The following is a 26,694-nucleotide window of genomic DNA, read 5'->3' on the forward strand; positions in this document are numbered from 1 at the left end:
TGTGAAGCTATGTAGAAAATGCTATTAAATGGCAAAAACTCAGGTACAGGAGATGTGGGTCATTCTATCTGGCACCCATACCATGGAGCCCTCCTCCCAGACTGGAGAATCTTTTTGTGAATCTTCCACTTTTCCCAGAAAGGCTTCCCTGGCCAGCACTCCAGAGAGAGAGCAGGCAGGTGTCCCAGGCTCCACCCGTAGGACATGATACCTCTACAGGGCACTCTAAGTGGAAGCTTGGGGTGTGCACTGAACTGGCTCCACCCTGGCTCTGTAAGTAGCAGACATGAACCACTTCCAGAAGGGCAGGAGCTGGGCTCTGGGGGCAGCATCCAGAGCCCATGGTCAGCATGGTCAGACACAAGCCCAGGGCTGACGACAGGGTCACTCCCAACAGCAGCTCCTCAGTATGATTTGGAACACTGCTCCCTTCCTGGCTTTGTAGCCCCCAAATCTGATTTCTGGCCATCCTGGAGACTGAGCTTTAGGGGGTCCCATAATAATTCCTTCAGATGGATAACAGCTCCAGTTGTTTCTTTGAAACTCAGAACTGGGACTGACACATAGGGCCTGAATCCGTGGAGGGCATGGTTGGCTCCCACGTGGAAATCTGTGACATCTCCGAAATGCTGGCCCTTGCCAGAGATGCACAGATGGCTCAGCGGTAAAGAATCTGCCTGCCAATGCAGGAGATGCAGGTTCAATCCCTGGGTTGGAAAGATCCCCTGGGGAAGGAAATGGCAACCCACTGCAGTATTCTTGCCTCAAGAATCTCATGGACAGAGGAGTCTGGCGGACTACAGTCCTTGGGGTTGCAAAGAGTTGGACACGACTGAGCACTCACCCACTCTGGAATCCAAACTGAGTCCCAGGGGGTGGATGTGCCAAAGCGTTTTAAAGACTATTTGGAATAATAAACATTCAAGAATTAAGCCCCCAAATTGGGAAAGAATGGTAACCTGAGAAGTAGATGTCTTAACACACTAAAGCTCAGCTGAGGACATCTAGGTGGCTTGAAATAGCTGCCATCTCTTTCAAATGCTCAACTGGACTGAGGTCCCTGGTCTCCCTCACCTACTGATGACTCTGGTAAAGATTCCAAGACCTAGAGAGAAAAGTCTAGTTGGAACAGCTTGGCTGAGCAACAATGATGCACACATCGGGGCGGAGGTAAGCTGCCCCCAAGAACACAGGACAAATATCCTTCCAAAAGCTGCTCTGGCTTAGAGTCCAATCAACCCATAAGAGTAAGCCATAGGGTCTTCCTTGGTGGTCCAGTGGCTGAGAATCTGCCTGCAAATCAGGGGACACAGATCCAATCCCTGGTGAGGGAACTAAAATCCCACATCCTTTGGGACAATTAAGCCTGCAAGCCACAACTACTGAAGCCCATGCACACTCTAGAGCTGTGCTCCCCAACAAGAAGCCACTGCAATGAGAAGCCTGTGCACCACAACTAGAGAGTAGCCTGTTTGCTGAAACTAGAGAAAGCCTAGGCAGCAACAAAGACCTAGTGCAGCCAAAAATAAATAAATAAATACATTTAAAATGAAGCCATAAGGAAGGCACCAAGCGGGTGTCTTCCTTTTTCCTTCCCATGGAAACATACTGGCCCTGAGCTCCCCCTGAAGCTGGCACGTGCCACAACCCTCAAGCAGGGGTCAACGCCTGGGGCTCCACTGAGTCCTTGAGCTCTTAGCAGCACCAGGACAAAGTCTGGCTTTCCTGAGCGAGCCTGTGTCCCCACAGCTCAAAAGCCTTGAGGAATGATTGCATATGACCATGGCCCCACCTTGGCATTGACTCCGAGGCTGCTAACGTAAATGGCTACACAGCTTTCTGGGGAGGGAGAAGAGAGAGTCTGGGTTTGGGGGGGTGCAGTAGAAGGATGGTTCAGCACATTGAGTGACCCGTTATCAACCTCAGGGGATGACATTAATCTCGTCCGTTACTTCACTGAGGCTGTGATTAATTCTGAGACAAATTCTGGAAGCCTTCTGATGAGGTCCGTGACCTCGGCGTCTTGGTGTGCGGGGGCTGGCAGATTTATCTCAGGATGTCCCTCCGTGCTCGGGTCACTGGGACCCACGTGATAGAGCTTTGCGGTGATTTCGCATGAATCTCTTTGCAGCACTGAAAAGCCAGCCTGGCCCCGAACCCCTCTAATTAATGGCCTGTCAGCCTGACAGGGAGGAGAAAGGGCCCAATGGAAAGGGAGGGCCCAGGGGCCCGTGTGTACGATGCTCCTGCCATGCCCAGCCTGACACTGAGTGGGGTGGGGGTCCTCAAGGCTGGGTTTGACCAGTTTTCCTCCAGCACCTGTGGCTTCAAACAGGTCAGGGCCCTGAAAGTTCCCCCTAGGCTTGTTCTTCTATTGTTGTTGTTGTTCAGTTGCTGTCATGTCCGGCTCTTTACAACTCCATTGACTGCAGCATGCCAGGCTTCCCTGTCCTTCACTTTCTACAGGAGTTTGCTCAAACTGGTGTCCAGCCACCTCATCCTCTGTCATCTCCTTCTCCTCCTGTCCTTAATTTTTCCCAGCGTCAAGGTCTTTTCCAACGACTCGGCTCTTTGCACCAGATGGCCAAAGTACTTGAGCTTCAGCTTCAGCATCAGTCCTTGAGTTCTTCCCAATTCATTAAAATTTAAATTTTCATCTTTAAACTGACAGATTTTTTGTCCTCATATTGCTTTCACGATGCTGCTTTCCTCTGTCAAGGAAGCTTGACAGTGATGGTGGACCAATGTTTCTGAATCCCACTTTGCACATAATTAAGTGCGCTGGAACACAGGCGTGCTGCTGATGACAGCAAAACGCTGCTCTGTTCTCTGGTTCTCACTGCACTTTAGAACATGCATCACAGGGTCAATGGGGAACATCCACTAACAAAACTTCCTTAAAACCCAAAGTCTGTTGAGGAGCTAAGGTTTTGTGTGTTTTTTAAAATTGTGTGTGTGTATAAAGCATCTAAGGCAAACAATATCTAATTCCAGAAGATAGAAATTTTATTATAAAAATCATACAATGAAGCTTTTAAACCTTCCCTGACCTTTCAGGGAAAACTAGGACCTGCTTTTTATTCAGATCATCAGACATTTCACCTTTATTTTGGTCTTGATTTCATCACAGTCTATCTGTTTGCTAATTTAGCTGTTGTCTCTGCAACAGATGCTCAAATTATTTGTGGAATAATAAATCTAACAGAGGGCACAGCCTTTACATTTTTCATCACATGAGTGCCAATGCGAGAGAGACAGGCAGAGACAGACAGAAACAGAGACAGAGAGAGATAGAGAGTGACAGAGACAGGGTGAGACAGAGAGAAAGACAGAGACAGACAGAGATAGAGTGTGACAGAGACAAAGAGACAGACAGGGAGATACAGAAGGGGGAGAGAGAGACAGAAGCAGAGAAAAAGAGACAAAGAGACAGACACAGAGAGAGAGACAGAGCTAGAAGGAGAGACAGCACTAATCTGCAAGTGGAGAATCTGAAGGGGCCATTGTAACCTTCCTGTCAGGGAGCCAGTTGTCCCCATAGGACATGGCAACAATTTCTGCCATCCTAGGAGTCTTTACAAGATCTTTTTGTTCAAATGACACTTTCAAGGGCGGCAGAAGTTGATAAATTATGAATGTTCACAGCAGCCTCCCTGCTGATCAGGGAAACGAGGCTGCTGGTCTTGAGATGTTCCCACCACAGGAGAGGCCTGGAGCCAGCTGGACCGCGGGGGTGGGGACTTCATCTCCTCCCTGCCTTTTGTTAACAATGCAGAAGTGTGTTTTGGGGGCCAGACTCTGAGAAGTCATTAGTTAGCATCGTAATCAACGCAGAGCCTGACTTGGCCTGCAGAAGCAGACAGAGGGCGGAACACGGTTAACAGGAACACAAGGCACATTTAGCATTTCTGTTCCACAGAGACCCAAGTGAGGATATTTGGAATAACAGAAACATCATAAAGAACTAAAATGAGGTTCTGTGGCCAAATTAACTGAGGGAAATAGTGGTTTAGAAAATGAAACAGGGGCTTCGCTGGTGGCTCAGTGCTAAGTTCAATCCCTGGTCTGGGAAGATCCCACATGCCATGGAGCAACTCAGCCCATGCACCACAACTACTGAGCCTGTGCTCTGCAACAAGAGAAACAGCAGCAATGAGAAGCCTGTGCACCGCAACTAGAGAATAACCCCCATTCGCAGAAACTAGAGAAAGCCCAGCAATGAAGACCCAGCACAACCAAAATATAAATAAATTATATTTAAAAACAAAACAAAAATGAAACGGCCTCTCTCCTGCGTGGCTTCTCAGTCTGTCAGTCTTTCCCTGCTTGTCACCACCACATGGCAGGGGACCAGGGACCTGGGTTGCCTGCATTCCTGTTCTCCCTCCCTCCACCTCCCTTCTTCTTTCTAAAATAACATCCGTCACATCGTCCACACCAAACGCTCCCAAGAGCCATCGGGAGAAAAGGGGAAGAAGGAGTGGAGGGGCTGCTTTCCCTCCTGGGCCCCAGCTGTGGGGGCGACCACAGGGCGGTGGGGCTCCCCCAGGCTCAGCCCCCAACCCGGGATTGCTGTGCTTCCAGACACAAATGCCTGTCAGCTTGTGTTGGTTCACTCTTTGAGCGTAACGAACCATCCATCAAGAAGAGCATTTTCATTGTTTTCTGGTCTCTAGTCCAATATAAGGGCATGTGACCTTCAGAGTTACAAAAAAGTCCTGCTCAGGGCCCCGCCGTGCTTCTCTGGGTGAAACTGGAAGCTCCCGTCAGCAGCAGAGCCCTGGTGAGTCCTTAAGGAATGACTTCTGTTCATTGTTTCAGTGGTGTGAACACACCAGAGACAGGGGTAGAGATAAAATATATGTGGGGGGCAGATAAGAACCAAGATGGGATGGGAGGATGTGAGCAGGGCACCTGGACACTGATTTTTCAAATTTCATTTTAATCTTGGGGTGGGGGCAAGGGGGAGAGGAGACTCACCTAGTGTGAGGGTGAAATTGGGGAATGGCACATTACAATTTCAGTTTCTGGCTTTGCTTGAAGTTTCCCAGGGCTCCCAAGGCTCCTGGGTCCTGGGCTGGAGTGAGCTTGCTTCTGGCTTCATCCTCAGTCGCTGGGGGTGGGGGATGTGTTTTCTCCTTTCTGTGAGGTGAGGGGCCCTCCCCTCTGCTCTCCATCTGCCACAGCCAGACTCCTCACCTGGCACCTTGGTGCCCATGCCCTTGGTCTTGGCGAGCTCTCTGCTTTGACAGGGGGCATCTCATGGGCTCTGGGGGATGCGGTCACCAGAGTGACTGGTGCTCCCATCAGGTGAGTCACTAACACCCTCGAGAATCGGTCAGTTTCAAGCACTGTTTTTCCTTCTAGAGAGCACGTTTCTAGCAGGTATTGGTGTCATTCTTCTGTGGCTCAGTCGTGTCCAACTCTTTGCAATCCCATTGGCTGCAGCACAGCAGGCTTCCCTGTCCTTCACCATCTCCCAGACTTTGCTCAAATTCATGTCCACTGAGTTAGTGATGCCATCCAACTATCTCATCCTCTGTCACCTTCTTCTCCTCCTGCCCTCACTCTTTCCCAGCATCAGGGTCTTTTCCAATGACTCGGCTCTTCACATCAGCTGACCACAGTATTGGAGTTTCAATTCAGCATCAGTCCTTCCAATGAATATTCAGGGTTGATTTCCTTTAGGATTGACTGGTTTGATCTCCTTGCTGTCCAAGGGACTCTCAAGAGTCTTCCCCAGCACAACAGTTTGAAAGCATCAATTCTAGCAGATATTAGAGGTCTGCTAACTGCAACACTGGCTGAGCTGGCCTGGCTGCAGCCGGTGCCCCTGGGGCCAGGGTGAGGGGTGGGGGACAGAAGGGTCACCTGGGAGGCCGGCCCTGGAGCACATGGACCTCAGCTCCCTGCCAGGCCAGCCCCCTCCATCCGAGGGCACATGCTCTGGAGATGGTGTGGCTGACATACTGGGGAGGATGCAAGAGGGGTTCATCACAGCTGATGCCTGCCCCTCCCAGCTCCCTCCCTGCCCTGTTCCCTGACACTTAAGCAACCCCAGCTCAGAAGACAGAAGGGTCCACACAGGAGAAGAAGTTTACATTGTGTTGATACTTGGGGGTCTCCTGGGGAGTGCTGGGTGATGGACCAGGGTCCCCATTGTCAGGACAGACATGGTTAAGCTCCCAGGAAATGCAGCAAGTCTGCTGCATTTCCATGAGTGGTCCTGGGAGGCAGGGCAGTGAATCAATCTTGCCCACGGCTTTCACTCAGATCTAGGTATAGGAATGAGGCAACATGATCCAGTGGTGGCTGGAGACTGGAGGGATGTGAAAAGGTCCCCAAGTGTCCCAGCCATGAAGTCACATGAACAGAACCATGAGAAGACAGTGCCAGGCAGGTGTCAAGTCCAGTGGGAGGAAATCCCTGGGTCAGAGTCCTTCCAAGTCCACGGAGACTGGGGGCACACAGCCAGGACTGAGATGGCCAGCTCTGTGCACTGCACTCCCCTGGGCTTCCCGCTCTCAAACTCCAGTTACCCTTAGACCTGGTCTCTGCTGCTCCCATCCCAGAAACCCCCCACTCCTGCTCTCCAGCATCACTCAGGCCCCAGCCCACCTGTCACCTGCTCAGAGAAGACTGGGCTACCTCCACACACCAGACTGCTCCTTTTCTTGTAGTCCTTCCTGTTACCTGTCTCTTCTGTTTGCTCCTCTGTCACCCACCTCTCTGCCTATAATGTGAGCCACACAGAGGATACAGAGTCAGGACTCATTTGAGTTGTCACAGCACCCAGGACATTTCAGACATGGGGCTCTGCATCTGTGTTTCTGTGAAAATATATTATCCAACGAATATAAGAGGAAATGGACACAGGACAGGTGAGTATTTATATGGAACCACTGTCGGCTGGGCTTCCCTGGTGGCTCAGTGGCAAAGAATCCACCTGCCAGTGCAGGAGATGTGGGTTTAATCCCTGGGTCAGGAAGATCACCTGGAGAAGGAAGTGGCAATCTACTTCAGTATTCTTGCCTGGGAAATCCCCTGGACAGAGGAGCCTGGCGGGCTACAGACCATGGGGTCACAAATGAATCAGATACAACTTAGTGACTCAACAACAACTGTTGGCTTACTTTAAACACATCAGTTCTTGTTTTGCTGAGAATTTCTTCTTTGCTGGGGAACTTTGGGATTTGGACTTGACTTTCAAATTGCTGTGTTAGCCATGACATCCGTTTGCTGATGATAATGACAAATTCACATGCAGATGAACTAAAAAAGAATTGTGTTACTCTAGAGGGGACAATTCTGTGTCATCATGACAAACTGCAAAGAACAGTCCAATACCAAATTTCTTGTGAAGCCAAGAAAGGCTGAGACTCTTCTTGACCCATGATTAGTAGAATAAAATCTATAGCTCTCAGCAACAATGGAAACCTGGAAGGAGATTGTGGCTGAGGAGACCCTGAGTGGACCTGTGTACTTTCAGCTAAGTTTTCTTTCATCTTTAAAGCCGCACATTTCCAACAACCCCAGCCGAAGGCCGCATCCTCTCCTCATTTACTATTCATCATGATGAAGCTGAATCAGGGTTGCCCTGGTTACGGTGGAGCTCCTCTGAGGTCTGTGGCTTTGTAATTAGTGTTGGCTTGGTTACTGGGTGCTTTCAATTTTGAGATTAGAGTGCTGGTAATAAATGTGGCTAGAAGCATCATGAAAAAATTCTAACAGGCTCTGGGAAGAATAAAATAGTCATAGAATCAAGGTCCTCCAAAATGGACCACTGAGGATCTCAAGCTGTGGTCCTGATAAACCTAGTAATGAGAAATAAAATGGTAGAGGCTTCCCAGGTGGCTCGGTAGTAAAGAACCCACCTGCCAATGCAGAGACACAGGTTCAATCCCTGGGCTGGGAAGATCCCATGGAGGGATGGCAACCCACTGTATTATTCTTGACTGGAGAATTCCATGGACAGAGGAGCCTGGGAGGCTGCAGTCCATGGGGTAGCAAAAGAGTTGGATACAACTTGAGAGACTGAGAATGCAAAAATAACAGAAAACTTTTTACATACTGCTATATTTAAAATGAATAACCACAAAGACCTACTGTATAGCACATGGAACTCTGCTCAATGTTATGTGCCAGCCTGGATGGAAGTGGGGGTAGTCTGGGGGAGAACGGATACATGTATGTGTATGGCTGAGTCCCTTTGCTGTCCACCTGAAACTATCACAACATTGTTAATTGGCTATACCACGATACAAAATGTTTCCGATGTTAAAAAAAAAATTTAAGAAGAAAAAACAAAAAACAATAACTGAATCATGAAACTATTAGTTAAATGACTTCAGCTAAATGAATTGGGCTGTCACACACAGAATGTTAAGTCTGCTACCAAGACCTTGCTTGTCCCAGCATTCAGCAAATGTTCTTTGAGTTTCTGCCATAACCTCATTCTGGACCCCAGGAGGAGGAGGAGTCCTGGGGAGCTTGGAGGACTGGCAGAAGGGAGGATGACAAGGGATGTGGCCTAAGAACAAGGGTTTCCAGAAAATAAGAGAGGGTGGTACCCTGAGCAGGCAGGAAGCAGACTGGATGCTCAGAACTCAGTCTGGTCCCTGTGCAGAGGCCCAGCACCCTCACCAGGCTAAGATAAGGATACCCGGCTGCAGGAATCCAAAGTGTCTGTGAGCATCTGGGGACACGTGTCCTGTGTCCGAAGCCTGGTCTTTAAGTTGCCTGGAGTTGAGGTGGGTCTGCTGCCAGGGGGTGAAAGGGATGAAGGGCACATTCAGGGTGAGAGGGTCTGAGATGCTATCCCCATGCCTACACTTGTAAGGGACATGCAGAGTGCGAGGGGCTCTAGGATTCGTTTGTGCCCCAAGTGGTCCCTAGAAGAACTAGAACCCTAAGCAGCTGCATCTGGAGGGGAGGTCCCGGGGAGGATCTCAGACCTCAGCAGCTAGTGTCAGCCCAGGCTCACAGCGGGGTGGGCCAGGGCCCAGCACAGAGCAAGTGCCACCCCGCCCACTTCCCACTTCCCCTGCTGTGATGCTCAGTCTGGGCCCCCAGACCCAGATGCCACCAGGGACAGAAAAGTAGAAGATAGAAAGGGGAGAAGTGCTGAATACGTCCTGGAATGAGGTAACATTAACCCTGGAAAGATTGTTCTCAGCTGATAAGAGACCAATATCACAACACAGTGATAAGGGTCATGTTTATTTTTCCTACATCAGGGGACCCAGGCCAAGTCAAAAGTGAAAGTGAAGTGAAGTTGCTCAGTCGTGTCCGACTCTTTGAGACCCAGTGGATTATAGCCTACCAGGCTCCTCCGTCCATGGGATTCTCCAGGCAAGAATACTGGAGTGGGTTGCCATTTCCTTTTCCAAGTCAAAGGGAGGTATAAAAAATGAAGAATGTGTTCCTGCTGTTCTGAGGCACCCTGTAAAAATGTCAACACACCACATAAAATATAGGTGAACAGGACTGAGACCAAACATTGTTCATAAGCATAAATATAAATAGGCTAAACTTACCAATTAAAGGAAACAGAGATCTTGAAAACATTAAGCTATATGAAATTAGCCAGACACAAAAACACACATATTGTATGATTTCACTCCTGTGACGTCCCTAGAGGCATCAAAAATCTCAGAGGCAGAAAGTAGATGGTGTTTTCCAGGGGCTGAGGGAGAGGGGAGGCGGGTAGTTAGTGTTTGGTGGGACAGTTTCTGTTTGGGAAGATGAAAAAGCTATGGAAATGGATGGTGGTGACAGCTGCACAACAGTGTGAACGTACTTAATGCCACTGAATTTCATGATTACAAATAGTTAAAATGGTACATGTTATGTGTATTTTACCACAATAGAAAAAAAAGTGGGGGGAAAAGACGTCTACCTTTATAAGCTGATTAAAATGCCACTTAATTATGAACTCAAACATGTAATCAAGAAAAAAAATCAAGATGAGATGTTCTCCCCACACCTACTCTCGTAAGGGACCTGTAGGATGTAAGTGGCCCTAGAATTTATTATCATTGTTACCATTGATATAATAGATAAAACTTTTCTTATAGAGAAATATAAGCTTTTAAAAATATTAGACAATATTTATGGAAGAATACTAAGAACTATTTTAGCCCACCAGGTTCCTAAGTCCATGGGATTCTCCAGGCAAGAATACTGGAGTGGGTTGCCATATCCTACTCTGGGGGATATTCCTGACCCAGGGATCGAACCTGCATCTCCTGTGGTTCCTGCACGTGGGCAGATTCTTTACTGTTGAACCACCAAATTTCCTATTTATACTCATGGCTTTAAGATTGATTCAAAGCCCAAAGAGATCACAAATATGAAAAAATGCAAGATCTGCTAAATAACTAAATATCCTTCAAATATCAGCAACCCCAAACAATTTGACTGATGAATCTTTTCAAAGAGTAATGGAACAGATGGTCCCCTTGGCCTTTATATCATTGTATGTATGTTAGTCACTCAGTCATGTCTGACTCTTTTCGACCCCATGGACTGTAGCCCGCCAGGCTTCTGTGTCCATGGGATTCTCCAGGCAAGAATACAGGAGTGGGTTGCCATGCTCTCCTTCAGGGGATCTTCCCGACCCAGGGAAAGAACCTACGACTCCTGTGTCTCCTGCATTGGCAGGTGAATTCTTTACCAAGAGCCCACCTGGGAAGCCTTGGACTCTGCTGACATTAAAATTATGGTAAGGGAATAATATGAACTCTACACATACAAGCTTGACAATTTAAATGAGATGAATCAACTTATTAAAAATCATAAACTACCATAACTCAGAACAGGAAACAGACAATTTGAATAGCCTTATACTATTAAGGAAGTTGTTTTTATAATTTTAAATCTCCCCCAAAAGAAATCTCCAAGCCTAGATGATCTCACTAGAAAATTCTATCAAATGCTTAAAGAATCAATACCAATTCTAAATAATTTCTTCCAGAAAGAAGAAAAATGTTCGTGTGTATTGCTCATTTTCTAGTTGACTTCTTTGTTCAGTGTTGAGATTTCTTCATATACTCTAGATACTAGTCCTTTTTCAGATATGCTGCTGCATATTTATTTCTCCAAAGTGTATATACGGATGGCAATGAAACACATGAAAAGAGGTTTAACATCATTTGCATCAGGAAAATGCAAAATGAAACCATATCACTACACATCTCTGAGAATGACTAAATATATATATATGTGTATATATATATACTGTCAACGCCAAATGCTAATGAAGATGTGGAGAAACTGAATCACTCATACATTGCTGATAAAGATGTAAAATGTACGGAAGTGTGGCTGGAAAAGTCTCTTAAAAAACTAAACATACAGTTATAATATGGAAATTGTGTTCTTGGATATTCATCCCAGAGAAATGAAAACTTATGTTCACACAGAAATACATACATGAATGTTCATACCAGCCTTATACATAACAGACAAAACCAGAGGTAGTGCAGGTAATTAGTTAAACATGCTGTCATCCTACGTACCACGCAGTGCTACCCAACAATGAAAAGGAAAGGACCACTGATATACACAACAACACCTTGGATGAACCTCCATGGAATCATGCTGAATAAAAAGAGCCAGTTCCAAATGGTTGCATATGCATGTTTTCATTTACACAACTTTTTGGAAATGAGTTTTTTTTGTTTTTTTTTTTGAGAAATAGTGAACAGATTCGGGGTCTCCAGAAGTTAAGAGTGGGCAAAAGGGAAATGAATGTGGTTATAAAAAGATCAACATGAGGGATCCTCACAGTGTTGAAACAGTTCTGTGTCTTGACTGTGGTGGTGGATATGTGAACCTACACGAGTGACAAAATCGCATAAAGCAATAGACACACTCTCACACCCATCCAGACAAATGAATATAAGTAAAGATGGGGAAATCTGATTGCCTCAATGTTAATATTGTGGATGGGATATGTTATCATTGGCAGGAATTTGAAAAAATGGACAGTAGATCTCTGGGCTTCTCAGTGGCTCAGCGGTAAAGAATCCGCCTGCCAACGCAGGAGATCTGAGACACGACGGTTTGATGATCCCTGGGTTAGGATGATTCCATGAAGAAGGGAATGGCAACCCACTCCAGTATTCTTGCCTAGAGAATCCCAGGGATGGGGGAGCCTGGTGGGCTGCCGTCTATGGGGTCGCACAGAGTCGGACACGACTGAAGCGACTTAGCAGCAACTCTTCCATTTCTATTCTGGAAATAAAAGCATTTTTTGGTGACATTTCTATAGGTGTTCATTGTGTATTAAATCAAAAACAAGTTTCTGTAGCCATTTTAACATGGCTTTGAGAAGATATTTTTTTCAGATACAACAGATATGATGTAAAAGTAAGGACTTGTGGGATTCTGGTTTATATAAACTATCTGATTGATACAGACTTTCACTCTTCACCCATTTCTAAAATAAGAGGATTAGCCACGGATGATTTTTAAATTCCATTCTTGCTAAGTCTCTGTGTCCATAGGCTTCAACTTACTCATTCGTTATCCACCATGAAAAGTGTTTTTCTATTAAAAAATTTTTGTATCTATGTGAGATGATGGATGTTCACAAAACTTACTATGAAAAAAAAAAAAACAACTTACTATGATAATCATCTCATGATGTAACTCAAATCATGATGCTGTATGGGGAAAGAAGCTAAAAAAGTCAATATATGTATATGTATAACTGATGTACTTTGCTGTACAGCAGAAATTAACACAACATTGTAAATCAACTAGACTCCAATAAAAAAAGTTTTTTTAATTGCTATGCTGTATACCTGGATACAGTGTTGTATGTAAATTATATCTCAATAAAACTGGAAGAATAAAAAAAGGTCTACTTTGAAGGGTGGGATGTGGGAGGAGAGGAAGGTTCCAGAGAGAGGTTACGGCTGATTTGTCCTGCTGTATGGCAGAAACCAACACAACATTGTAAGGCAATTTTCTTTCAGTTAAAAAAATAAAAAGCTCTATTGCATCACAAGGTACTAAATACTTATCAATCAACGTAAAAAGTTAAGAAAAAATATGCTCTATAAAATTTGTAACAAAAGGAAAGCACCTTTATTTTCCTAGCTTATATGGCTGTCCACCTGGAAACTAAAAGATAATTTTGGGAAAACTTTTAGAGTCAACAAAAAATTTCAACATATGAAATATACAAAAATCAATTGCATTTTGGCTTCCAAGAAGATGATGGAGATGTGCCTTTCCCTAGTCTTCTGAGAACAAATAAAAACCCTGGACACTGTTAATAAAAACGCCAGCAGCAGTTCAGCATAGCCCCTGACCTCTCAGAAATGACGGCCAGTGCATGGGTAGCTGTGAGGGCATTGTTACTGTTCAGTCATTCAGTCGTGTCTCTTTGCGACTCCATGGACTGACTGCAGCACGCCAGGTTAGTTTCACTATCTCCTGGAGTTTGCTCAAACTCACGCCCATGGAGTTAGTGATGCCATCCAACCATCTCATCCTCTGCCACCCACTTCTTCTCCTGCCCTCAGTTTTTCCCAGTATTAGAATCTTTTCCAATGAGTCAGCTCTTCACATAAGGTGGCCAAAGTATTGGAGCTTCAGCTTCAGCATCAGTCTTTCCAATGAATATTTGGGGTTGATTTCCTTTAGGATTGACTGGTTGGGACTCTCAAGAGTCTTCTCCAGGAGCACAATTCGAAAGCGTTAATTCTTTGGGCTCAGCCTTCTTTATGGTCCAACTCTTACATCCATACATGACTACTGGAAAAACCATACCTCTGACTACACTGACCTTTGTCAGCAAAGTGATGTCTCTGCTTCTTAATATGCTGTCTAGGTTTGTCATAGCTTTTCTTCCAAGGAGCAAACATCTTTTAATTTCATGGCTGCAGTCATCATCTGCAGTGTCAGAGCCCAAGAAAATAAGAGGCATGGCTCTAAGTTAAAGAAACAAATGCCAGTGCCCCATACTCAGCCGCCAGGGTCACATCAGGGGTCACTTGGCACTTGCACTGAATGTCACGGGACACAGGTTGATCTCTACCCCAGCCACACAGTGCATACCACACGCACGTTTCAATATAACCAAATCAGAAGCCAAATCGTGATAAAATATAATGGTTTCATTCAACAAACAAAAATTCAGTCCACAGCACACCATCTATAATTTTCCAGGATTGAAAAGATAATTCTCTTTTTAAATTGGAAAATGAGAACTAAATTGTTTGGATGCACTCATTATCAAGCTTATATGTTATCTCAGCACTTAGAACAGACTTACAAAATTGATTTTCAAAACTTCAGTGCAGAGAAAAATCAATGCAACAAATGTTAGAATATAATCACTACTTCAGTTCAGTTTAGTCACTCAGTCGTGTCCATCTCTCTGCGACCCCATGAACCGCAGCATGCCAGGCCTACCTGTCCATCACTAACTCATGTCCATTGTGTCAGTGATGCCATCCAACCATCTCATCCTCTGTCATCCCCTTCTCCTCCTGTCCTCAATATTTCCCAGCGTCTTTTCAGGGTCTTTTCAAATGAGTCAGGTCTTCGCATCAGGTGGCCAAAGTATTGGAGTTTCAGCTTTAACATCAGTCCTTCCAAAGAACACCCAGGACTGATCTCCTTTAGGATGGACTGGTTGGATCTCCTTGCAGTCCAAGGGACTCTCAAGAGTCTTCTCCAACACCACAGTTCAAAAGCATCAATTCTTCTGCACTCAGCTTTCTTTATAGTCCAACTCTCACATCCATACATGACTACTGGAAAAACCATAGCCTTGACTAGACAGACCTTTGTTGGCAAAGTAATGTCTCTGCTTTTTAATATGCTGTGTAGGTTGGTCATAACTTTCCTTCCAAGGAGTAAACTTCTTTTAACTTCATGGCTGCAATCACCATCTGCAGTGATTTTGGAGCCCAGAAAAATAATGTCAGCCACTGTTGTCACTGTTTCCCCATCTATCTGCCATGAAGTGATGGGACCAGATGCCATGATCTTCATTTTCTGAATGCTGAGCTTTAAGCCAACTTTTTCACTCTCCACTTTCACTTTCATCAAGAGGCTCTCTAGTTGTTCCTCACTTTCTGCCATAAGGGTGGTGTCATCTGCATATCTGAGGTTATTGATATTTCTCCTGGCAATCTTGATTCCAGCTTGTGCTTCATCCAGCCCAGCGTTTCTCATGATGTACTCTGCATATAAGTTCAATAAGCAGGGTGACAATATACAGCCTTGACGAACTCCTTTTCCTATTTGGAACCAGTCTGTTGTTCCATGTCCAGTTTTAATTGCTGCTTCCTGACCTGTGTACAGGTTTCTCAAGAGGCAAGTCAGGTGGTCTGGTATTCCCATCTCTTTCAGAATTTTCCACAGTTTATTGTGATCCACACAGTCAAAGGCTTTGGCATAGTCAATAAAGCAGAAACAGATGTTTTTCTGGAACTCTCTCACTTTTTCGATGATCCAGTGGATGTTGGCAATTTGATCTCTGGTTCCTCCGCCTTTTCTAAATCCAGCTTGAACATCTGGAAGTTCATGGTTCACGTACTGCTGAAGCTTGGCTTGGAGACTTTTGAGCATTACTTTACTAGTGTGTGAGATGAGTGCAATTGTGTGGTAGTTTGAGCATTCTTTGGCATTGCCTTTCTTTGGGATTGGAATGAAAACTGACCTTTTCCAGTCCTGTGGCCACTGCTGAGTTTTCCAAATTTGCTGGCATATTGAGTACAGCACTTTCACAGCATCATCTTTTAGGATTTGAAATAGCTCAACTGGAATTCCATCACCTCCACTAGCTTTGTTTGTAGTGATGCTTCCTAAGGCCCACTTGACTTCACATTCCAGGATGTCTGGCTCTAGGTGAGTGATCACACCATCGTGATTATCTGGGATAATAAGCAAAGGAGAAAAGGAAAGATATACCCTTTTCTTTTCCTTACCCTTTTTCTTTCATGAAGATCTTTTTTGTACAGTTGTTCTGTGTATTCTTGCCACCTCTTCTTAATATCTTCTGCTTCTGTTAGGTCCCTACCATTTCTGTCCTTTATTGAGCCCATCCTTGCATGAAATGTTCCCTTGGTATCTCTAATTTTCTTGAAGAGATCTCTAGTCTTTCCCATTCTATTGTTTCCCTCTATTTCTCTGCACTGATCGCTGAGAAAGGCTTTCTTATCTCTTCTTCCTATTCTTTGGAACTCTGCGTTCAGATGCTTATATCTCTCCTTTTCTCCTTTGCTTTTCACTTCTCTTCTTTTCGAGGCTATTTGTAAGTCCTCCTCAGACAGCCATTTTGCTTTTTTGCATTTCTTTTCCATGGGAATGGTCTTGATCCCTGTCTCCTGTACAATGTCACAAACCTCCGTCCATAGTTCATCAGGCACTCTGTCTATCAGATCTAGTCCCTTAAATCTATTTCTCACTTCCACTTCCATAAGGGATTTGGTTTAGGTCATACCTGAATGGTCTAGTGGTTTTCCCCACTTTCTTCCATTTAAGTCTGAATTTGGCAAAAAGGAGTTCATGATCTGAGCTACAGTCAGCCCCTGGTCTTGTTTTTGCTGACAGTATAGAGCTTCTCCTTCTTTTGCTGCAAAGAATATAATCAATCTGATTTCGGTGTTGACCATCTGGTGATGTCCATGTGTAGAGTCTTCTCTTGTGTTGTTGGAAGAGGGTGTTTGCTATGACCAGTGCATTCTCTTGGCAAAACTCTAGACATCTAAAACAGTGCTACACTAATAGTAACTGATTTACTAGTAGAACCAATATTGATTTGGGAGAATTTTTAAGAAATGAATCATCATGAATTCCTTAGACAATGCTAAAACATCAGAATAAACCCAAGGATACAGTAAAATTATTTCTGAAATCCCTTTCATGTAAAATGAAAGTACATGACCTTTATCAAACGCTTTGCCTTTCATTACTCACCAACTGACAGCCTTCCAGGGAGTTGACGAGCTGAGCGTTCTGACAGGAAAGTATTGAACCAGCCAAATTCAGCATCACACACACTGCCGAGAGCAGCATGAAAAAGGTTATCTGGAAACAAACCAGATAAGAAATTGATCATTTACTGGGAGAGATCAGAGGAAAAATGATTTGGCTTTCAAAAAACTTTCAGACCATCAAATAATCACACGAATAACATTTCTATGTTTCCAAGGAAAGCATTATTTGTTAAAAATTTTAAAATGATATTACCTTAAATCAAATAGAAAAGGTAGTGTCTGAAAAGCCATAGCCAGCAACCATGATTTTATTTGAAATATAAAAATATTTTAGAAGCTAAACTTGAAAATATTATACATTCCATAGTCTCAACATAGTGTTATTGATACATACTCTCAAAAATAACGAGTGATATATAAATTACTAAAGAAAATCAAGTGATAGAAATGTATTTATTAGAAAGTCTATGCCTTTTAATTTTTGGTATGGAAAATTTCATACACATGTAAAACCAAAGAAAATAGTAAAATGAACCCCACCCACATACCCATCATCCAGCATCAGGGGTGATTAATCCAGTCGCCGTTAGTTTTATCATTTATACTCTCTCTCCTCCAAATTATTTTGTAGCAAATATTAGACAGCATATGACTTCATCTTTAAATATTTCAGTGTATATTTCTAATAAAACTTTTTGAAAACATACAATGCTGCCATCACGTCTATGATAATAATGCATAATTACAGTTCACACTTGTTTCAATCTTTCTTCATATTTTGTTTGAATCAGATTACACAAAATACAAAGGAGTTCCACACTGAAACTGGTGGCTCTGAAGTTTAGATATTTTTAAATTAATGTGCTTTTCCTTCCACTATGGGCTTTTTCTTCCTTGAAATCTGTTCACTAATCCTATAGTTTTCTATAGCCTACACTTTGTCTCCCATCACTTAATGTTTCTCCATCTTTTGTAAATTTTGTAATTTCATTGATAGATCCAGAGGTTGATCAAATTCAGACTAACAGAAGGTAAATAATATCTCTCTGTGATCTTAGCAGCCATTTAAAGAAAGTTTTATTTTTAATTGGAGGGTAATTGCTTTACAATGTTGTGGTTTCTGCTGTACAACAGTGTGAATCAGCCATAAGTATACGCATAGCCCCTCCCTCTTGAACCTTCTTCCCCTCAATCCCACCCCTCTAGATCATCACAGAGCACTAGGTTGGGTTCCCTGTGTTATACAGCAATTTCCCATTAGCTATCTATTTTGTGCATGGTAGTATATATATCAATGCTGCTCTTTCGATTCATCCGACCTTCTCCTTCACCGGTTGTGTCCACAGTCTGTCCTTTACATCTGTGCCACCATTCCTTAGCAGTCATATTTCAGGATTGCTTAGGTCAATTCATTTATTAGGGTTTCCAAATTAGTGCTAGTCTAAAGCCATCATCTCTACTCTCTTTATTCATGGAAATCAAGATATAGAAGGAGACTCTTCCTCATCAACTGTTTGCCTTAAAGTATAGGTTCATATAGGGAAAGGAAACATGTTAGATTCTTTCCATTTATCTTCCAGATTTCAAAATAATTAGCTGATATGTTGCTAGACTTGCAAAATAAACTCAAGCCTATGTGGTTAGTTAATACTCTTGCCACACTTAAATCTAATGAAACAAAACTTCAAAAAATATGATCAAGAAGGGGGAGAGTATCATGAAAACTTGTAAAATACTTTGAAATGGGAGGAAAAAAAATACTGGATCCTGTCTAGTGCACCTTTCTGAGTTGCCTGTTTGCTGTCTTTGTTTTACATCTCAGTAAGATGTAGAATATTCATGCTAATGCAACTATTTTTGACAATAGAAATATAACTGAATTTTGTCTGGTGGAATGCAATGATTATCCCTCCATGGATGCTGACCACTTTTACATCTTTTGTAAATTCATTTCTGCATTCTTGATTGCCGATGTGTGTACAGTCTGTGAATTCTCTTTTAGACTGGTAGTGACATCTTACTGGTTCCTTCATTAAAGAATGAGTCAAATACAATCTTTTTCACACAATTTAAAAAAACTAGTTGGGTCCCTAGCTTTCTTCAAAGGTATTGTTTGTTTGGTGTGTGTGTGTGTGTATTTGAATCATTATGAAGGATAAACTTAAACACATTGGATATGTTTCAGTCACTGGAATTGTTAGCAAGAGAGACTCAATTCAAGTTGACACAATACTAATTTACTTTGAAAGCTATCATGTTCCAGGGTCATCATACACATTTCTTGCCCTAGTTCTGAAATCAGACATTTCACCTGTAAGCCCTGATTCTTTTCAAAGAGAATGGCGCTGAAGAATAGATGCTTTCAAACTGTGGTGCGGGCAAAGGCTCTTGAGAGTCCCTTGGACTGCAAGGAGATCAGACCAGTCAATCCTAAAGGAAATCAACCCTGAATATTCATTGGAAAGACGGATACTGAAGCTGAAGCTGAAACTCCGATACTATGGCCACCTGATGAGAAGAGCCGACTCATTGGAAAAGACTCTGATGCTGGGAAAGATTGAGGGTAGGAGGAGGAGGAGTTGACAGAGGACGAGATGGTTAGATAGCAACACCAACTCAATGGACATGTATTTGAGCCAACTCCAGGACACAGTGGAGGACAGGGAAGACTGACGTGCTGCAGTCTATGAGGTCACAGAGCTGGACACGACTTATCAACTGAACAATATTTTGATAACAATGTTTTCATGCTAAAGGTGCTCTTGCTGCTTGGGTGGTCACTGTTTTAAGCATTTTCAGTTGTTAGGTATAACACATCATGTGTTCATACTGTAATCTTGGATTCAAATTCACAATTATAGGGTTTTTATTTAATCACATCAACCTTATATCTCTACTTCCTTTCAACCATGCCCCAAACCTTACTTCTCATTATAATTAACCATCTGATTTAATCTCATGACACCCACAAGTCTCAAAGTAACAATGCTAATACTACCACCAAAAACATGATTATTGAAAACAAGGATTTTGTTTCCTTTTATCCTTAGAGAACATTCTACCAGGATATGTAGCCAAATTACGGTGTCCTAGAGTCACCGCAGTTCCCTTATGTGTGGTTATGCTACCAACTGGGAACCTAGGTTATTGTCGCATTTTTGTTAGGGATGGTTTTCTAAGTTTGTGTTGCTTGCAATTATATAAAAGAATCTTAAAGTCAAATCCATAAGAGTTTTAAGTAAGTCTAGCTTTTATTCTATCTCATCCCTCATCCATTCTACTTCCTCCCTTCTCTTAAAGGTAGCTTTTTTTTTTTTTTTTGGACATGCTTCACAGCTTGTGTGATCTTAGTTTCCCAACTAGGGGTGGAACCCGAGGCCCCTCGGCAGTAAAAGCTCAGAGTCCTAACTACTGGACCACCAGGGAATTTCCTGTTTTTCTTTTTTTAAACTTAGGCAAGGTCATGACATCTGGGGTGCTATGTACCTTGATTCCACTCTGGGATTCTACACTTTGCAGTACTTCCTATAGGTGTTGGCTCATAAAAGTGAAGACCTAAGGGTTATTTAGACCTCAAGCAGTCATAGACTCTGAAAGTTCAGGCAAACTTTTCTTTGACAGATCAACTCTTCAAAAACAATTTGATTTCAATCTTGCAATTTATCCCTTTCCCCCCCAACACCGTAAATCAACTTACCCCAATACAAATTATAAAATAATGGGAAAAAAACCAATTTGATTCCATTTGGTGCCATGTGCCACTAGGTACACCTGTACTTCTTTTCTAGACACACACCTTAGGTTTGCTGTAAGCATATTTACTCCCTTTGTGGTCCTCTCTGTCTTTCTCTCACTGATTTGACTGTGCCCCTCTGACCTTCATGCTTTTGGTGGACAGGCCACACTTCAACTCTTCTTCTCTCAGTCATATTGTTCTTTAAAAAATCTTAGTTGGGCATCCAACTCCTACCTAACCTTTATCCTAAACCACTCGAATCCATTCACATGTTTTAACAGTGAGAGTGACAACTATAACACAGATTTGATTTTTGCCTGAGAATGTGATTTAATTAGCCTTCTGTTTTATTTACCAATTGGGGGTTCAGATGTAGTTACATATCAACATACTTCTGTATTCTGTTCATTCCTGGATACAAACCAGTCAAATATTTTCTGAGTTCATCTCTTTCCTGTTTGTTTTCCTAAATGCAGCCACAGCACCCAACACTTCTGCTACCAATGTACTGTTTCCTAACTTCAGAGTCACTGGGTTCATTAGGTGCAGGATCTGCTCAAGTCACTACAAAAAGGGCTTTTTCCAAATGCTTTTCCATTATATCACACTTCTTTCCAACGTCCCCAGTATTAGCTTCCTCAAGTTCTGAATCATTCAGGATAGAACAGGTTACAATCTGTTACATTCAGGATAGAACAGGTTACAATCCAGAATCTCGGTGTCCTAACAGCAGAAATACCTTCTCCTGTTACATGACTGAAGCAGGTCAAATGGGTTTTGCCTCAGGCTTGGGGCTTCCCTGACAGCTCAGTTGGTAAAGAATCCACCTGGAATGCAGGAGATTCCGGTTCGATTCCTGGTTGGAAGATTCCCCTGGAGAAGGGAGAGGCTACCCGCTCCAGTATTCCTGGGCTTCCCTTGTGGCTCAGCTGGTAAAGAATCCAAGAGCAATGTGGGAGACCTGGGTTCAATCCCTGGGTTGGGAAGATCCCCTGGAGAAGGGAAAGGCTACCCACTCCAGTATTCTGGCTTGGAGAATTCCAAGGACTGTACAGTCCACGGTGCTGCAAAGAGGCGGACACGACTGAGGGACGCGCACTTTCACTTTCAGGTTCACTCAGGCTGCTGCGGTTTTGTTGATAAGCCGTGTCTGACTTTTTGCTACTTCATTGACTGTAGCCCACCAGGCTAGAATTCAGATTTCCCAGGCAAGAATACCAGAGTGGATTGCCAGTCTCTTCTCCAGGGGATTTTCCCAACCCAGGGCCTGAACCCAGGTCTCCCACATTGGCAGGTGGGTTCTGTACTGTCCTGAGATGTCAGACAACCTCAAAACCCCATATCCTGTCCACTACACTGCAGACACCCCCTCCAAGCCTGGGTGGATCCTACTTTCTGCTCTGTTTATGTGGGCTCCATGGTGAGCTGTTTTTCCGTAAACCATACAGTAGAGTCGTAAACCATACAGTAGAGTCGGACTAGAACAGTCATGATTTACAAGAGAATGAAAGAAAAAGTTAAAAAGAAAAAAATTTTAACAGTCCTAAGCCAAGGAAAAAAAGCCAAATTTAAACAAATTTGTGCCCGTAACTTTACATAAACTTCCATACCTAATTATCACACTACCATACACAGTAACAGGCATCAACCCGTTTTATAGGTGAGGAAAGGTCTGTGTACAACTTAGTCTCCTTAAATTTGTAAGTTAGGCAGACTCTGAACCCAAGTAGTCTGATTCCCAAATAGGCATGGTTAATCACTAAGACTTTTATCAACTTTTCCATGACCCATAGAAATATATTTTACATCATAATCTAGTATAAAAGTAAAGCAACTTCAACGAAACACTATTTACCTCAATGATATGTGGCAAAAATTGTTTTTTTTCCTTACAATGCTGGTTTTCAGTCATGAAATTTATTTCTCATGACTTAGGGTTAAAATAAATGCACAATGCTAAACTACTTTAAAAATACAGTATTTATTATAACTATAGTAGCAAAAAAAATTGAACAAAATGGTCAGCCACACAGCATAGTAATTATCAATGTAAAAAATTATTTGGAAAAACTACAATACGCACATTGCTTAGAATGACTCAAAATGCTTATACGCATAGAAAACAGATTTTTTAAATAGCTGCGTTAAGGTAAAAGGGGATATAGGCAATTACATTTTCGTTTTCAATTTATAAAGACTTTTCCTTTACAGAGTGGGGCAGTTCAAAGGCCGGACAAGGGCCAGTTCGCTTATATTTCCTTGGCAGTTCCAGATCAGGGTAGGAAGTTTTCCAATTCGCTTTACAAACCTAACAAGGTTACACCAAAAAACACAGACACTGAAGCAAAACAAAACAAGTCACCCTCTAAATAAAAGTTTAGAATCAAAATGACTTAAAACATTACAGGAAGAAAAGTTTGCAAACACGTCCTGGAACTACCACGAATTTAAACAAGCAAGACGCTTCCTCCCACCTCCAGCCCTTCCCCCCGGGGAGGGAGCGGGCCCTGGGCTGTGTCTCAGATTTCAAGAGACAGGAGAAAGGGTTGGGGCAGGGGCAGTGGCTGGACTCGGGCCCGCGGGCTGGGGTCTGGCCCTGGCCTCCTCGTCCGCCAAAGCCTCGCAGTACTGCGCCGGCCAGTCCTTGGGGTCCTGGTGGTGGATTTTAGCCACGAACTTGAGCACCTTCATCTTGCTGGTCTCCAGGTTGGTGCGCGGGCCCCACTGGAGCTCGTAGTCCACGGGGTCCGTGTGCGGGATGCGCCGGTAATCCAGGTATCGCTGCCGCACGAAGTCCTCGGTGATGAGCTTCTTGGGGTCCCCGAAGATGAGGTGCTTCTTGGTGGGGTGTACCCCGAGGCGCCGCAGGAAGTCCCAGACCTCGGTCTCCTTGATGCTGTTGCCTTTCATGAAGATGAGCCCCAGAACGATCATGAGGAGCCCAGTGGTGGGCGTGCCCTGGTCGCCGCGCACCTCCGCATCCTCTTCCACCGGTTCCAGCGTGTTGACCAGAATGTAGGTGTTGCTGCGCGGCTCCAGCTCCACCAGCCGGTACCCGAACACGTACTCCAGGCGCTCGGCCGCCCGCCGCAGCAGCTCTGGGAGCACGTCCTTGTAGTCGCCGACCACGTGCCGCAGGATGTCGGTGCGGCGGATAGGGATCTTCCTCTGGTCCTTGATCAACAAGAACTGCACCAGCTCCGCCACCTTCAGCTCCAGCTGCTTCTGCGAGCGCGGCCCCGGGGCGGGGGAGGCCTGGGCCCGACGCTGCGACGCGGCGCCGCCCGGCCCGCGAGACGTACTCGGGGCCTCCTCGCTGCCGCCACCAGGCTCCCGCTCGACCTGGGAGCTGGGGCGGCCCCGGCTCTTCGGCTTTTGCGACATGTCGCGGCGGCGAGACTCCGACCGCGCGGACTCCCACTAACCGGCAGCGGTGCCAGGGATTGAAGGTCGGTTAGCCGTTAGTCCGTGTAGCTGTGGGCGGGCCTTGAGAAGCGGTTGTGTCACGGAAGCTGCGGGCTTGCGTCACGGAGGCTGCGCGTTGCGTCATCGAGGCCGCGCCGCGTCTAGAGGTCGCTTCCGTCTGGTCGGCGGCCGCGGGCGGCGGCGGCGGTAATAAGCTGCTACTCCTTGCAGCCTTGCGGGTTTTATTATGACTAAGTGTCGTCCTTTTTCGGAGAAGGCAATGGCACCCCACTCCAATACTCTTGCCTGGAAAATCCCATGGACGGAGGAGCCTGGTAGGCTGTAGTCCATGGGGTCGCGAAGAGTCGGACACAGCTGAGCGACTTCACTTTCACTTTTCACTTTCATGCATTGGAGAAGGAAATGACAACCCACTCCAGTGTTCTTGCCTGGAGAATCCCAGGGACGGCGGAGCCTGGTGGGCTCCCGTCTCTGGGGTTGCACAGAGTTGGACACGACTGAAGCGACTTAGCAGCAGCAGTCGTCCTTATTACCAAACCCTGCAGATGGCGAACAGGAAGCAGAGCTCCTGAGCTAGTGTGCGGCTTGGATGAGGATCGCACCCAGGCCAGGGTTGTAGAAACTTGAGAGTCGAGAGCTCTGAGACTAGGGCTGTTTGTAGGTGAAGGAAACTCCCAGGATGAATATGGGAGAAAAATACGGCGAAGAGCGTGGAAAGGAAGGAAGAGCAATTTTTTTTTCCACACAAAACTGGGCGTAAAGAGAATTAAAAGACCCCAAGGACTACTAGTTGGCCTTCGCCAGCCCCTTCTCACCATTTTCCACCAGTTACTTTCTCTAAAGCCCGAGTCTGTTTAGAAACAATGGTAAACACAGCCTCGTCTCGCAAGCAGGGTTCTCCCGGTCTCTTCACCTTTCAGCCTTGATACTCTGTGTAATCAACTCTGTCAGCCGGACAGCTACGGCACAGTCACCCCAGAAAGCACGATGAGTGGAGGGGTTTTGCTTGGTCTGGGGAGTATTATCTCTTGGAAGCACGTGCTCATGGAAAGCATGGGCCTTGAGCTCACAACCACAAATTTGGCAGAAATGGCTAAGAGAATGCTACCAACAGAGAAGTCGGTCTCAAGAGACTACCATTTAATTTGGGGCATCTCTGACCAAGAATTGCTAACATGTTAGTCTATAGCCTTAGAGATTAACGAGAAAGCGAAAACTCCAGGTTATCATCCCTCATAATCTGTGAAATGTCTACTTTATATTTTTAATTGTGCCGCTTTAGTAACCAACGTGAGTCATTTCATTAACTCAAACCATCTGTAATCTGCTGCCATTACATCCACTGCTGCTGCTGCTGCTAAGTCGCCTCAGTCGTGTCCGATTCTGTGCGACCCCATAGACGGCAGCCCACCAAGCTACCCCGTTCCTGGGGTTCTCCAGGCAAGAATACTGGAGTGGGTTGCCATTTCCTTCTCCAATGCATGCAAGTGAAAAGTGAAAGTGAAGTCGCTCAGTTGTGTCTGACTCTTCGCAGACCCCATGGACTGCAGCCTACCAGGCTCTTCCGTCCATGGGATTTTCCAGGCAAGAGTACTGGAGTGGGTTGCTAGGATCCACAGATCCTAGCAAATGTGTTCCTTTTCTATTTACTGACTTGCAAAGACGAAACTTAATTTCCCTCTTTGTCTTCTTAAAGCTACCAGAAAGTGGGTAAACTGTTCAAAGAACCAAATCGAGTTCCTCTTTAATGCAAATATACTCAAAGGAAAGCAATTCACAACACATTATTTGAATAATAACATCAAAACACAACCTTATTAAAATTTCATTAAATGTTGGTAGCATAAAATTTTGTTGTAATTTACTATGAAAATGCAATCTGATAATGGCGCTGGAAAAGCAATACTAAATGTAAAATGATATTCTGTGTTGTGATGCAAGTATGCTAAAATCTGGTAAACTATGAGTAATAACTTTCTGTTCCACACAAGATCTAACAATATATCCCCAAGCATCAATCTTAATGGCAGAACCCTGCTAAGAAAAACGAATGTATCATCAAGGCACTCATTTTTTTCTTTCACAGTGGGACAATCCATCTGCTTCAGTTTCCTTGCAAATTAAAATTTAAACTCAAGTGCAAAGAAACCTCCTACAGTTGAGAATCCTGCAAAAGGTCCCTTCAGAAAGATCAATTGTATCTCGAGTTTAAAAAAATCTACCAAAAGATGACAGAAATGGGAAGTAAGAGGAAAGCCATTGTCAACTGCTGGGCTGGGGTATTTTTTAGTGTTTTGTCTTGCTCAGGTAGTCACTTCAGTTACCCAGTAATCCCACAGGTCTAGCGACCCCTGTGACTATGAAAATCAGCAGTGTCCATCACCAACATCTTTGCCCAGACAGCAGATTGTCATACTCAAAATGGGTGGAAAAAAAAAAAAATACCAGTTTTAAGTCTTAAAACACCTCTCTACACAGTGTCTGGAAAATAGAGACGTAAATTAATAGGATTAGGGTGATGTTTTAAGCACTGCAGGGAGACGTCTCCCAGGCCACATTCCACCTCAGGCT

The 26,694-nt window shown here is 44.3% G+C and overlaps 2 protein-coding genes across 2 annotated transcripts in view; both read right to left on the reverse strand.

Annotated features, from left to right (window-relative positions):
- ENTREP2 (endosomal transmembrane epsin interactor 2) overlaps positions 1–26,694 on the reverse strand; it is a 241,233-nt gene that overhangs the window by 39,560 nt on the left and 174,979 nt on the right. Inside the window, exon 3 of the mRNA XM_061394637.1 lies at positions 16,942–17,052. Coding sequence (XP_061250621.1) covers positions 16,942–17,052 — 111 coding nt within the window. The remainder of the gene's footprint in view (positions 1–16,941; positions 17,053–26,694) is intronic.
- NSMCE3 (NSE3 homolog, SMC5-SMC6 complex component) lies at positions 22,662–24,243 on the reverse strand. The gene has a single exon (XM_061394622.1). The coding sequence runs from the start codon at positions 24,079–24,081 to the stop codon at positions 23,224–23,226; it is 858 nt and encodes a 285-aa protein (XP_061250606.1). The 5' UTR covers positions 24,082–24,243; the 3' UTR covers positions 22,662–23,223.

Source organism: Bos javanicus, chromosome 21 (assembly GCF_032452875.1).
Source record: "Bos javanicus breed banteng chromosome 21, ARS-OSU_banteng_1.0, whole genome shotgun sequence".
In the NCBI taxonomy this organism is placed as follows: domain Eukaryota; kingdom Metazoa; phylum Chordata; class Mammalia; order Artiodactyla; family Bovidae; genus Bos; species Bos javanicus.

What these genes read in the sequence shown, in the direction of transcription:
- NSMCE3 (XM_061394622.1), bottom strand. Translation starts at nt 24,081, where the DNA reads ATGTCGCAAAAGCCGAAGAGCCGGGGCCGCCCCAGCTCCCAGGTCGAG.